This window comes from Diadema antillarum, unplaced genomic scaffold (assembly GCF_040938485.1).
Source record: "Diadema antillarum isolate AM-2024a unplaced genomic scaffold, OU_Dant_1.0 seq00001240_RagTag, whole genome shotgun sequence".
Lineage (NCBI taxonomy): Eukaryota > Metazoa > Echinodermata > Echinoidea > Diadematoida > Diadematidae > Diadema > Diadema antillarum.
The window spans coordinates 199314-212706 of NW_027272027.1; the positions used below are offsets into that span (position 1 = coordinate 199314).

General features: G+C 39.3%; 1 protein-coding gene across 1 annotated transcript in view; it reads right to left on the reverse strand.

The window, feature by feature from the left end:
- Positions 1-9272: 9272 nt before the first annotated feature.
- The window catches only part of LOC139745205 (uncharacterized), a 55241-nt gene continuing 51120 nt past the window's right edge, over positions 9273-13393 (reverse strand). The window contains exon 12 of the mRNA XM_071655612.1: positions 9273-9413. Coding sequence (XP_071511713.1) covers positions 9273-9413 — 141 coding nt within the window. The remainder of the gene's footprint in view (positions 9414-13393) is intronic.

Sequence of the window (13393 nt, forward strand, 5' to 3'; positions counted from 1 at the left end):
TTCTGGGCCACTATCCATACCACAGTAGAGTTTCTCCGGCACCCTTCCAGTTCATTTTGTATCGTTTCAGTTGGAATTGTAGTAGTAGGAACTACTGACCCATTAGAGCAAACATTACACATCTTATCATTTCTAGGCGACTAACCACAGTGAAGTTTCAAAGGCACTCTTCCGATTCATGTCGTATAACCACATTTGACTACAGACATGACAGACTCGGCGATTTCTGTATTTTCCATGGAAACCAAGGACCATTCAGGGTCTCACCCCGTACGGAATGATCGGATCTTCTCCCATATACATAGTCCCTCCCTTCCTCCGAAAGTACCTGGTACTAAATCCTCCTCTCCCTCTGAGGGGGAAAAAAAGCACGAACCTTACGACACAAAACTACCTCCATGCACGACAGACACAGAATCGATTTCACTTTCCCCGTAATAGGGCGGTGGAGTGGTGTAACACCAATTTGTAGCAAACATATGGTGAATAGTATATGTTAGAGTCTGCTTTGTTTTGATATTACAATAATGCGAATAAATGTTTCCTTATAAAAATGTGTAGGCGCTATAATTTTATTAGCAATTTGATGGGGCCAGCATGCAGAGCTTTGAAGGATTCACGAGTGAAAACTATCCTGTTTTTCTACAAGCTGTAATTGTGACTATGTCAGCAAAGCGATCAATTGTTGGTGAACTTGAACACCTGCCCCCCGGAGGTGTGAAACCAGCTCCCCTGTCACACACCGAGATCACAGAACGAGAAAAGCAGTGGGTGGAAGTCACCCCGATACACGATATGGAGAGAGGAAAAAAGAAGATGAGGACGTTTTGTTTTCTCACCGACACCTCCTGCAACCGGGCTTCCTCTTCGACATCCTTGCGGGCCGTCCCCGCCTCGATTAATATCCAGCATCCCGCCTGCAAAATGATGACGGCTATTAGCAGTCCTTGACACCAGCTCCACCCAGGCATCTTGGTCGTCTTCCCTTTCACCTCCTCCTCCTCCTCCTCCGACCGACTCTCTCTTCCTCTGCACTGGACGAGATGGCGACGTTTACATTCCGAACGGCGGAGCACAGCGCGACGACGCCTGACCGTTCGCCGGGTCAGCGAGAGAGCGTAATGACGGCGGTAGTATCAGATATGTTATGATTTGTTTTCTCCGTGTACATGATCCGACCGCTTTGCACCTCGAGGGGGTTTGGGGTTTTCTGCTGCCGGTGATGATGCGAAGGTCACGCCCTATTGAAGATGAGGATCACCCCTTTATCCCTTTCCCCGCGGGATCATTTCGCAATAAATTTCTCCCTCGAAGTTTGCGACCCACTGCGATCAAGCCTGACAAGTTCGATTAGCGTTAAAATACACGAGAGGAGAAAAATAATGCAAAAAGAGCGGGAATTGAATGCGCGTATCGTGGATCAGTGGTAGCGTTTGACGAGGAGACCAAAGATGAAAATAAAGAAACTTTTACAGTGCGTCACTTTGGCATTTTCCACAGAATGATACGGCAGCGTAAACTCACGCAGTCAGTCACGCGCGCACCAACACGGACACCCCTCGCCTAATCTGAAAACGTGGGGGGGGGGGGGGCGGCGGTCCAGAGAAACAGAGGAGGAAAAAGATGGGGAGAGGGAAAGATAGGAAAAAAATGCCCAGACTATAACAAGTCGTGGTAACAAACAGCGTCAAGGAGCAAGTAGATACGCGACACTGTCTGCTGCCACTTGTGCAGAGTACTACCGCAAGGCTGTAAGGCTGTTCTGTCTCCCAGCAGCAAAAACGCTGTGCATGGTTTCCAGATTAATTCGCCGCTGAGGTAGAATTGGAATGTAGCCCCCTCTAATGTCTGCGGTCAGCCAGCTACGGGCGGTAGCCGCGGGGATTCCCCTGGCTCGTCCCCGCGTTAGATCCACTATTTTCGAGTTGTAAAGTCATCATATCGAGTTTTTGGCGAAGCTGTTACCGTCACCATTACCTATACAAACAGCTTCGTACCAGTTCAAGCTTGTAATGTGCATCGGGTCGGGTGAATCAGGCAGGTTTTGATAATCATTGTGTTGTGTGTGCGTGTGTGCGTGTGTGCGTGTCAAAAATAATACATATGCTCCTTTTTAGCACTACTTGACATACACTAGCAATTAGATTAAAGATGACACCTTAAAACTATTGGCAGTATTGTAGGCAATAATGATGTCCGATGTCGTTCTCATCATTTATCATCGGAAATGGGACAGTCTTCTGTCGTCGTAAATCACAGCATCAACTTCGCCTTTCTTCTTGTTCTTTTATTTTTCTACGTCTAGTTTTAGACACTTTTCCTCTTCATATTTCATCGTCTTTGTGAAGCTGTCATTAAATATTCAAATATTTCGATTATCAATTATCAGAAGTAGCAAAACATTTTTAAATCTTTCCGCATTTCTCATTACAACTAAATTAAAGCTGACTTCGAATATTATGGCACTAATGATGATGAAACACTATAAACACAAATTATTTACAAGTTCTAATGGTAAGATTGTGGTGGTCCAAAGAAAAGAAAACGTAAGATCCAACATCAATTTTCAGTGGCCCCGGGCAGGGGGAAGGGGGGGGGGGGGGAGGGGGCGGGGTCACCGATAGTCAATGTCGAACCCTATATCACTATCAATATATATATATATATATATATATATATATATATATATATGAGATTAAAACTTAAAATGGCATTAAAACGCTTTATCCTGGCGAGGAAAGCGCATGTTTTAGAAACAAGACATTATATATATATATATATATATATATATATATATATATATATATATATAATTGACTTAATACACAGAAAAAACACGTTCTTTATTACCTCTTCATGACCATTGGTCTTGATTTAACAACTTTTAAACAATATTTCTGATGACGCTAAACATGAAATGATTATTACTACAAAGGGAAGGCGGAAATAATAAACTTATTAATCGAACTTATATTATTTCAAAACTTTTTTTTTGAAGAGTTATATTGGTTTTTGTTTTTCTTCATCACAGTTTCTTTCTTGTCTCCCTATATCCCCCCCCCCCCCTCTGGAATCTATATTGTTTTGGGGTTTTTTCTGTCTCCCTCTCCCTTTCACTCTCTCTTTACCTCTTCCTCACTCACTCAGATATATGTTCATGCAAACGAGGAGCCAACACGCCATGGGGTAGAGCAGACAGGCCCAGAATGTGCCCAAGGGAGGAACAGACAGGCCCAGAATGTGCCAAAGGGAGGAGCAGACAGGCCCAGAATGTGCCCAAGGGAGGAACAGACAGGCCCAGAATGTGCCCAAGGGAGGAACAGACAGGCCCAGAATGTGCCCAAGGGAGGAACAGACAGGCCCAGAATGTGCCCAAGGGAGGAACAGACAGGACCAGAATGTGCCCAAGGGCAGCAAACAGGCCCAGAACGTGCCCGGGGGGGGGGGGGGGGGAGGAGCAGACAGGCCCAGAATGTGCCCAGGGGAGAGACAGACAGGACCAGAATGTGCCCAGGGGAGGAACAGACAGGCCCAGAATGTGCCAAAGGGAGGAGCAGACAGGCCCAGAATGTGCCCAAGGGAGGAACAGACAGGCCCAGAATGTGCCCAAGGGAGGAACAGACAGGCCCAGAATGTGCCCAAGGGAGGAGCAGACAGGCCCAGAATGTGCCCAAGGGAGGAACAGACAGGCCCAGAATGTGCCCAAGGGAGGAGCAGACAGGCCAGAATGTGCCCAAGGGAGGAACAGACAGGCCCAGAATGTGCCCAAGGGAGGAACAAATAGGACCAGAATGTGCCCAAGGGCAGCACACAGGCCCAAAACGTGCCAAAGGGAGGAGCAGACAGGCCCAGAATGTGCCCAGGGGAGAGACAGACAGGACCAGGGGAGGATCAGACATGCCCCGTAAAGAGGTAGGACCTAAAACAAAGATATGCCCAGGGGATAGGAACAAACAAGCCCAGGGGAGGATCAGACATGCCCATGGGATCGAGAATCGACAGGCTCACTGCAGAGGAGGAGCAAAGCAAACGTCGAGGAGAGGAAAGATAGGTCCAGGGGGAAGAACAGACAGGCCCGGAGAGAAGAAGGAGACAGTCAGGATGTAAGAACAGCCAAAGGGCGGGGTAAGGGTAGACAAGAACCAGAGAGGAACAGGCAGGGCCAGGGGAGCCGCAGAATGGCCGGAGAGGAGAGAACAGGTCCAGGCGAGGAGGGTTCATGTCCTCGAGAGGAACGGGAGAGCCCAGATGAGAGCAGACAGAGCTGGTCCTAGAGAGAAACAGACAGGTGCTATAAGGAAAGAACAGAAAGAACCGGAGAGAGGGGAGGGGGGGGGGGGGGGGGTGGGGACAAGACAGACCCAGGATAGAAGCGACGGGTCAACGGGAAGAGTACTGGTAAACAAACGCAGTGTCAGTGGAAACACGGAGAAAAATATGGCTTGACCAGGGAGGTGTGAGGTCTCTCTCACACCTCCCTGGCTTGACTGTGCATTCCTGCTACATCATATTCGTTAGGCCTGCGTTTGTTTGGCTGTTGTGTTTTCATCTCATGAGGGCGTGTGTATGTGGGGTCCGCAAGAGATTCGAAACATACTAGTAATCATTGGCACGGGAGAAAGAGATATTACGGAGAGACAGAGTTGAGTAATGCAGTAGGAAGATGTACTCTGCCTTTGTAATGAACGTAGGTTGGTCTTGAAAAGTGATTTAGACACAAAGACAGATAATTGACCATAGAATCGTTTGTGTACAGAGTAAGCACACAGTATCGTTACACACTATTTATTTTCATTACATTCGATAGCATGAAAAAGCATGAAAAGTTTGATCAATTTACAAAGGAAGAAAAAAGCAACTGTTTCACGCAATGATGCAGTTAGAATTATGTACACGTAGAAATGATTCCAATAATCTTACAAATCACAATAAACATAATTTTACATCCAATGTCATTTTCATTCAGCTCGATCGATTTCGTGTTTACATGAAGCCGCATTTGATCAACACGCACATCATGTCAAAACTGGCCACAAAATGGTATTATGGGTGCTAAAATGATAGGCTGAGAGCTTTCACGTGACCAATCTTTTATTTTGCCTAAAAACCAAGCTTTACTTTGCACTAGCCGTTAGTGTACTAACTAATGATCGGTACTAGCGACCGGCTCGTCTCCGCTTAGCTGCATTACCTTTTTGTCATAAATGGATTGTAATTCTTATGTGTGCGGTTCATTTGGTGGTTTTTTTTTTTGCTTTATATTCGTCAACATGATTTCAGACATTAATAAAATTCTTTTCAGTAACACCTTTCAAAACATCAATAAATGGATTGTAATGTACATGATTCATTATTCAAAGGAGACGAAATACATGTATACACTAATTCCATAACCAAAATACATTGTATTACCAAATTTGCAAATGATGTACCTAAGAATCATATGCAGGACTGTCACTATAAGCGGATGCTTGAACACTTTGCAGCCCAGGAAACCTACCTACTTATACATATTTAGTTTAGCAGAATGAAGAAAAAACCCTGAATATTACAATATAATGCATTAGGTTTAAATACTTTGGTGCATGTTATGTTAATAATGGAGATATGGTAAATTATGATTATGATAACAGTGTGATGATGGCAAGAAAGAAATGTAATCATGAAGATGAAGGTGACGGTGATAAAATGAAATGGTAGGCACAGAACATTACATATAATTATTGTACTGTTTACTGTAGTTTTATAAATCTAATTCCCAAGTAAAAATCTGATTAAAACAAAACAGAATAAGCTTTTGAAGCTGGTCTTGGTCTCGGAATGTTGCAAAGTGGCTACCACGGAAATTGAATTATGTCACCCGTTTATCCAAACAACAAAATTTAATAATGCACATTGCTTGGTCAGGCGTTAGTAAACTTAATCCACCCTCTGTTACTTTTGAACAGTCCAGAAAGCACCTCGCTTCTTTCATCAGGTGGGTGATTCTTCCTAACGCCCTGTGGGATGTACATATTTTGTACAGTTACTTTACTTAAATTTTGAAAATCCTGACTGAGAAATAACGATAACAATAGTAATGTGTTCTCCAAGATATACCAGGATGTGCCTATCTGACCTTTGACCCTAATTTGCAAAGCCAAGAAAGCGTCTTAGCAAAGAGTAGTAATAATAACACGATTCTTGTCTAGTCTATATAGGGGTGATACCGCATATACTATAACGAGGTACAGAATGCAGTATACTAGTAATCGACTTTTTAACCCGCTTTGCACAGCCAAGGTAGCTACTTACTTTTCGAATAATTTGTTGTCTTTAAAAAGTGACATGAATATGCAGTAACCAAAATTAGCAGACTTACTCTATATCACACTCAATTGCAAATCAAAGTAGTAAAAACCAAGCCCCTAAAACCTAAAAGATAACTAAGAGTTTTGCTCTTTCTATGATTGACTGAAAATTTCATTTCACTTCATTTCATTTCATTTCCCACATCTAAATTGCACAACTTATGTCACAATAGCAATGGCGATTTGTACAAAAAGGTGAAATGTTACCCTGCATCACAAAACCAACAAAAAGTTGTCAAACATGGATTTTTAGTTAAGGGCAGATTCTGAAAGAGCAGACTGTAAGTTTTAAAATGATGTATAACTCATTTCAGATGGACTCTTCTAATCTGTCTAAATATTGGAAAGAAAACAAACACTTTGGATAAGTGTGAGCTGAGAACAGAGGCTCTGAAGTAAAGGGTCTATTCATGCGCTTATATCATTTTTACCAAACCGAGTATAGCTGTGCAATGAATGGAACAAAACACAATGATGTAAACCACCGGAGCAACAACAATGAAATGATTATCAGATTAAGCTGAAATTAAGCATGCTCTGTTAACGTATTCTGTCCATGATTAATGCCTACTTTCAAAGCAGTCCATGGCAGCAGATTCATCCTTTCAAAAGTTATTAGAGTTGAAGTGAAGAATGTGCAATAGATTTTCAAGAAATGAGAAGGGGCATCCTAGACAAACCTGATTGCGATCACTACTGTACAAAAAAAAAGAGTTGTAGAAAAACTGCTGAAAACACACTTTCCCAATCATTTTATGATCTCAAACTTAGAGAAGAAGAATAGCTCTTTCAGAAAATATAAAAAAACTCAAGATTGACTTGGTCGACCCATTTCACCTTTTTTGAATCCTCACGTAAAATCAAGGGGTGCGACTTTTTGTTAGTTTTGTGATGCACGGTCAAAAATGGCATGAAGCAAATACAATGACCAAGTATAAACAATAGTATAACAATTGGATCATATATATATATATATATATATATATATATATATATATATATATGTATATATACACCTGCAAATGCATGCACATAATATCCAAATATTTTGATATTCATGCAATCATTGTGAGTTGAAATAGCACTAGGTAGTAAGGAATATGAAGAGAACTTGCGGGAAAAAAAAGAGTTTGTACAATTAGCAAGTTCCCTGAGTAAAAAAAAGAAAAGAAATGAAAAGAAAAAGAAAAGAAACAAGTCCTTGCATATATACGTGCGAATCATTATGTAAACATTAACAACCATATGGCAATTCCAAAAGCGACATTACTCTATAAACAAATACATATTGAGATGGATAGTGAAGGCAATTAGTCAAAAAATCTAGTATAAAGATTATCAATTGGCAAACAGCAAAGAGAGAACTAATCAGTACTCAAGTTTCGAGTATTTCATGTCATTTAAAAAATGAAAATTTGATGATCTACTTTAGATGAGCTATATTCTGTACGTTAAACACACAACGGTAATGTTTATGATATGTCTGCTTGGTGATTTTGCACTGATAGTTCAGAAGAGATTAAAACATTTACGCTGATCAATGAAAGTACGAAAATAAAACCCACTTAATAGCTGATAATCAGTGGATCCGGAGTGTAAATTCAACAGCTTTATATAGTTGTATACAATATCTGGAGGCACTCGATGTACAAAAAACAAAACAAAAAACTCGAACAAACTAACATACAAACAAACAAAACAACAATAACAAATATTTACAATGTTGTGTAAACGTGATTTTCAATTTCATTAGATAAAAACATAATTATTTATATACATATTTAACATATTGTACAACATAAAATGAAACACAGATCAGGATCCGAAATCAAATGAACTAAGATGATTACATATAATTCATAATAATTATAACCAAAAGTTTAGCTCAAAAGTGTGTTTCCTTCAAGTATATACTACAACGTGATTTATTATTTTGTAGCTGTGAAACGCATAGGGAATAACTTTGTTATGCGCTTTGAAAGCTTCAAGCAGTTGATATTATCATCACCATCGTTATAATCTTCATCATTCCTTTATCATCATTACCTTCAAAAATGTATTATTACAAAATTGGTGTCTGTTGCAAGATCATCAATAATCTCAAGGCCGCTAAGTGTGAAACATGATTCTTCAAAAAATAGAAAAAAAATAGGTATCACATTTTAGAAGATTAATGTTACACCTGAAATCTGCAAATTTATAACTTTTTTTCTGATGTTGTGCAGATTTATGCTGTACGTTTTGAGTTACCAAATCTGATGACAGCAAGACGTTAATTCTTGGAGCTAAATGTTCCAGGAGTTGATTGGATAAAAGATTAAAACAGACAGAGAAGTGTCGTAAAATAATTGTAAAAGGGATATGTACAATATAGGCCTATACATGACAGTGTCGTATATACAATATATTTTCTACATTGTGTTTGAATTGTAATCATTAACATTTCGATGCATCAGGGCAATTAATTATTAGAAATGATACTAGTAGTTACACCGCATTAGAGAAAATAAAGAGAAAATAAAAATATTTTCTTCATCATGCAGGCACCTGATTTAAGTAAAAATTTGGATCTGCTCAAAGTTTGAATGAAGAGGACATCAACAGTATATGCCATGCACGTCCTTTCTCCAGGCTACCCGCCTCGCAGCAAACAGACGCTTATGTCTCTCCGCGACGCCCGGGTATAGGCAGAAGGAAAAATCAAATAAAGTTCTAGTAAGTAAGTAAGTATATATACAGTATCCGCTGTACTGTATGTTGTTGTAAAATTATTATTGTGGCTATGAAACGCATCGGGAATGATGCTTTAACTATGCGCTATAAAACTGTTTACTTCATGTAGTAATGTAATTATCATCATTACCATGATAATCATCATTATCATCAATAACTTCTCATTACAATTACTGACACTTTCACTTCTTACTGATATCCTAACACTTCATACCGCATCGTCGTAAGGCCTTCCCATGCCACAGGGTGAATCCTGACGTAACTTGCTCGGATAGGTACTGGGAAAGGTGTCGTCACCATCGTATTGTAGTCATTGTTTGTGGGAAATATCTTCATGGGAACAAGAAGAAGAAGAGTCACATGGATTAGTCTTACGTAAAAATACATTCGATAGACTGCTTTTAATAATGACGTTTATAACAAGGGATATATCGTGTTTCTATTCACAGAGCGATTTCAGCGTTTCACATTTGCACAATATTGAGTATAGATTATGTTTTATGATAGTGATTACACAAAGAGAGTACCATATATGTACAAAGGAAGAAAATTAGTACAACAGGGGGTACAGTGTGGATGGAAATGTAAAAAGAGATGGAAATGGATAGATAAGGTGAGCGTATTACACATTACACATGAAAACAAGGCAAGTGCCAAAATGTGTCTCGCCCATTCGCGTAGAAATTTCTAACTAATTGACCCCAGCTATGATCTTTGACCTTGTGGTGACCTTCAACTTCCCAAGGGAAATTTACCAGCTAAGTTTGGTCACAAACAGACATAGGGATCAAAAGTAAAAACTTAACAAGTGGCCCTAAAGTTCATTGACCCCTGTCTGTGACCTTAGACCTTGAGGTGTACTTCATGTTTGGTAAAATGTGTAACTCTCCATAACCACTCTTCCCTCCATTTTTGATTGAAATTGAAGTCCTCAGTAGAGAGTTATTCAAGCTTTTGTAGCGTTACGGACGGACGACGGACGGACAGACGACGCAGGCGATCCCTTAGTCTCCCCGCACCTCCGGTGGGCTCGACAAAAAAATGAACGACAATCTCACATACAGATATATTCATCATTCAAGTAACCATAAACCCTATAAGCCCACGCTATGTTTTAACCTTTACAGACCCAAGGGGGGGGGGGCATTGTGTCCCTGTATAACTTCTGTATTATTTGATGTATCACTGTTATATTTTGCACATTGGTTGAGAAACTCACACTGTACATGGCCCTATATTTGAACTTTCTCAATGTCTGCATTTGTGGGCACTATTCACCAAAATGATAAACAAAAATACATAGGAAATGTGCTATGATATATGCTAAAAACTTAGGGCTTTTCTTATGATTTCTCTATCCCAAGTATATATGTCTTTAGTTTAGAGCAATCATTTTTATATTTGCCACAAAAGAAACGCAATTCAAACGTCACTATTTGTCATGGTTGAAATTTCTCAAGTTGACATATTGGGTCGCTATTAGTTATGATAAAAAGTAATATAAGATTATGATGTATTATTTTGGATAGGTACATATTGTATAGGTATCACATATTTCATGTTTCCAAACTAATGGAACTTTGAGTTTGCAGATTGACAAAATTATTAACAAATGATACTACAGGCAAAATTGTGTGGAAGGTTCAAAGGACACAAAATGAAATAAGGGTAATCTTTCGAAAATACTTTTTCTTTTCAATTACCACTATTATATTTATCATTTGATACCTATGACTCATGAAAAATGAAGGAAATGATAAGACCATTTCAAGGTCATCTAAACAACTATCACTTCTTATTTTGGTCCTTTGGCAGATTAAAGCCAAGAAAAAAAAACATTTCATCCATTATAATATCATTAACTGAAATTAGAACAAAAACAAAAACGCGCAAAATCTGATATAGTTGTCGGATTACGGTTGCCATGGCAAACAGAAATATCGAACATAGTTAAATAATATATCAAAATGTTTGTAATAAATTTTAGGCAAAGTCGTCAAATTTGGTTAGTGGTATAAAGGCGTAGGAATGCACATAGAAATGTGGGAGGTGGCAAAATGTGCACTCCCTTGGGTTTAATATGTTTAAACTTCGTGGGTCCCTTTTGCAACTAAATTCCTTTCTTAAGCTGACACTTGTGTACATTGTATACATTCTCGAGTGATTAGTGGGTTTTTTTTTTCATTTCTTCAATTTAAATCTGAGGTGTATTACCATAAGATTTCATACACAATGTTGGGAGACATTATTCTTCATCAATGCAAATTTTCGTGACGTTTGCATTTACATTTATGTGTTACTTTTCAAAGTTTCTCTCTATCTCTCCCATTTCTCTTCCTCTCATGAGATACTTTTTGTGCCCCTCCCCCCGCATTATCCTATTCCTGCAGTTTGTATCCATTTATAATAGACTGTCAATGCATGCGCTTAAAAAAACAAACTGGTAATCTTTATACGTTTACGTATAAGTTGTCTTGCTCTTCTGCAACTGCATTGCCATGGTATGCCATTATCATTACCTGTTACATGTTTCAAACTAGCACGTGATCACGTTTGTGTCATATATACATAAAACGTGGAAATGAATGTGAACTGAATGGAACTTTTATATAATAAAGTATGCATATTTGTGGGATACTTTGGGTCGGGTGGGATAGTGAAGAGAGAAGCCAAAGAACATGACGAGACAGACATAAATGCAAATAGATATTCGTTGTAGGTTCACGATATGTTGTATATATCAAACTATGGACTGTAAGTGAAAGTCAAGTGGCTTTATAGGTTGATATTCTATACCTCGAGTCGTATTCAAGACAAGTGGTGAAAGCTCAAGAGTATAGACCGCTTCTGGTTTGTATTCAAGTTCTAGGCATACTTTGCTTAGAATAGGCATAATATACCTTTTGCAGATGAAACAAAACCCAGCATTAGTGCTTCAAAATAGTTCTAAAATGTGAGACAGGGATAGAAACAACCAATGTAAAAACTTTAACCAGTATAATCGAAGTTAAGTTTTTTTAAATGTACAAAATGTGAACAATACTTATCATAAAGATGTCTCCAGACTAAACCGTCTATACAGATATGGTTTAATGAGAAAAAAATATTGATATCTCCTTATATTTTAGGCTTTGTTGCAAACATGTTATATGGCAAGATGTTTGGTGATACAACTGAACTACACATATGCATCAAAAGCGATATCTTGAAATTTTTTTAAATCACTGCTCCCAAGGTAAATATATAGGACCTTTAGCAATGACGTAGAGCTTGTCGGAGACTCTCCCAACCTAGCAACTATAGCCCAATCATCAAGCTTATATGATAATCAACTCCGTGGCGCGTTCACCCCTTGCCTCACAGTTTCCACCATAAAAGAGCCTGTCTTGACTATAAAAACGAAGCGCGGTGTGGGAAAATAAATCAAAACACGAGGCGTGAAAAGGGGTTATAACTACAGACATAACCTGTAGCTCACATTGCGTATGGAAAACGTCAGGTGAGGTCATCGGTTTGTTTGTTTTTTGAAGCCCATACTCAACATTTGACAAACTCAAATCTGTTGAATAGCAAAAATGAGTCTTTGATTGCATACATAATTTGTTTTATCATGGCAGTAAGAATGCAGAGGTGGCCATCTTAGTGCAATGTACCACATTCCCTTCCCTCATCTCCCAGTAGAAGCTGCCACTTTGCAAACTTTCCTGGGATTTCTGGATTATCACAAGCCGTTCCGACAAAATGAGCGCTTCCCCGAAGGTACTCACCCGTTTCCAGCCAGCTTTATCTAGTATAAATACCCAGTCGTTGTCGTTGCTTGACAATGAAACTGAAATAGCTGTTGTCCACTTGTATCGTGGCTGTAGGCCTGCATCATATGTGCCTTGCGTTATGACACCGGTGACCATGAAGACGTCTCCTAGGTATATCTTACGACATGCATTATTATGAGAAAACAGATTTCAACAAAGTGTTTAAAAAGTCATGCAAGCAACAGTGACTGTCGTTGTACTGTATTATATTCTTTTCTTCATGTTCATCACATGATATTTGAAAGCCATAACTAACGTAGTACTCCCTCTTCTTCTAGATCAAAATTTTGATTTGATACTTCATATAACTTATTCAAGTACAAAACCGCGTCATGTTTGACATCTTTCACAGCGAAGCTCCACCTTCAAATTCACAATAAAGAGAACTAGAAATGTCGCTATATGGCGACTGGTATGCCTCCACCACAATGCATGGTTCTCTATTTGGAACAGTGTCTTGGCAATGTGTGATGATAGTTTCACATAACTGGCAATATA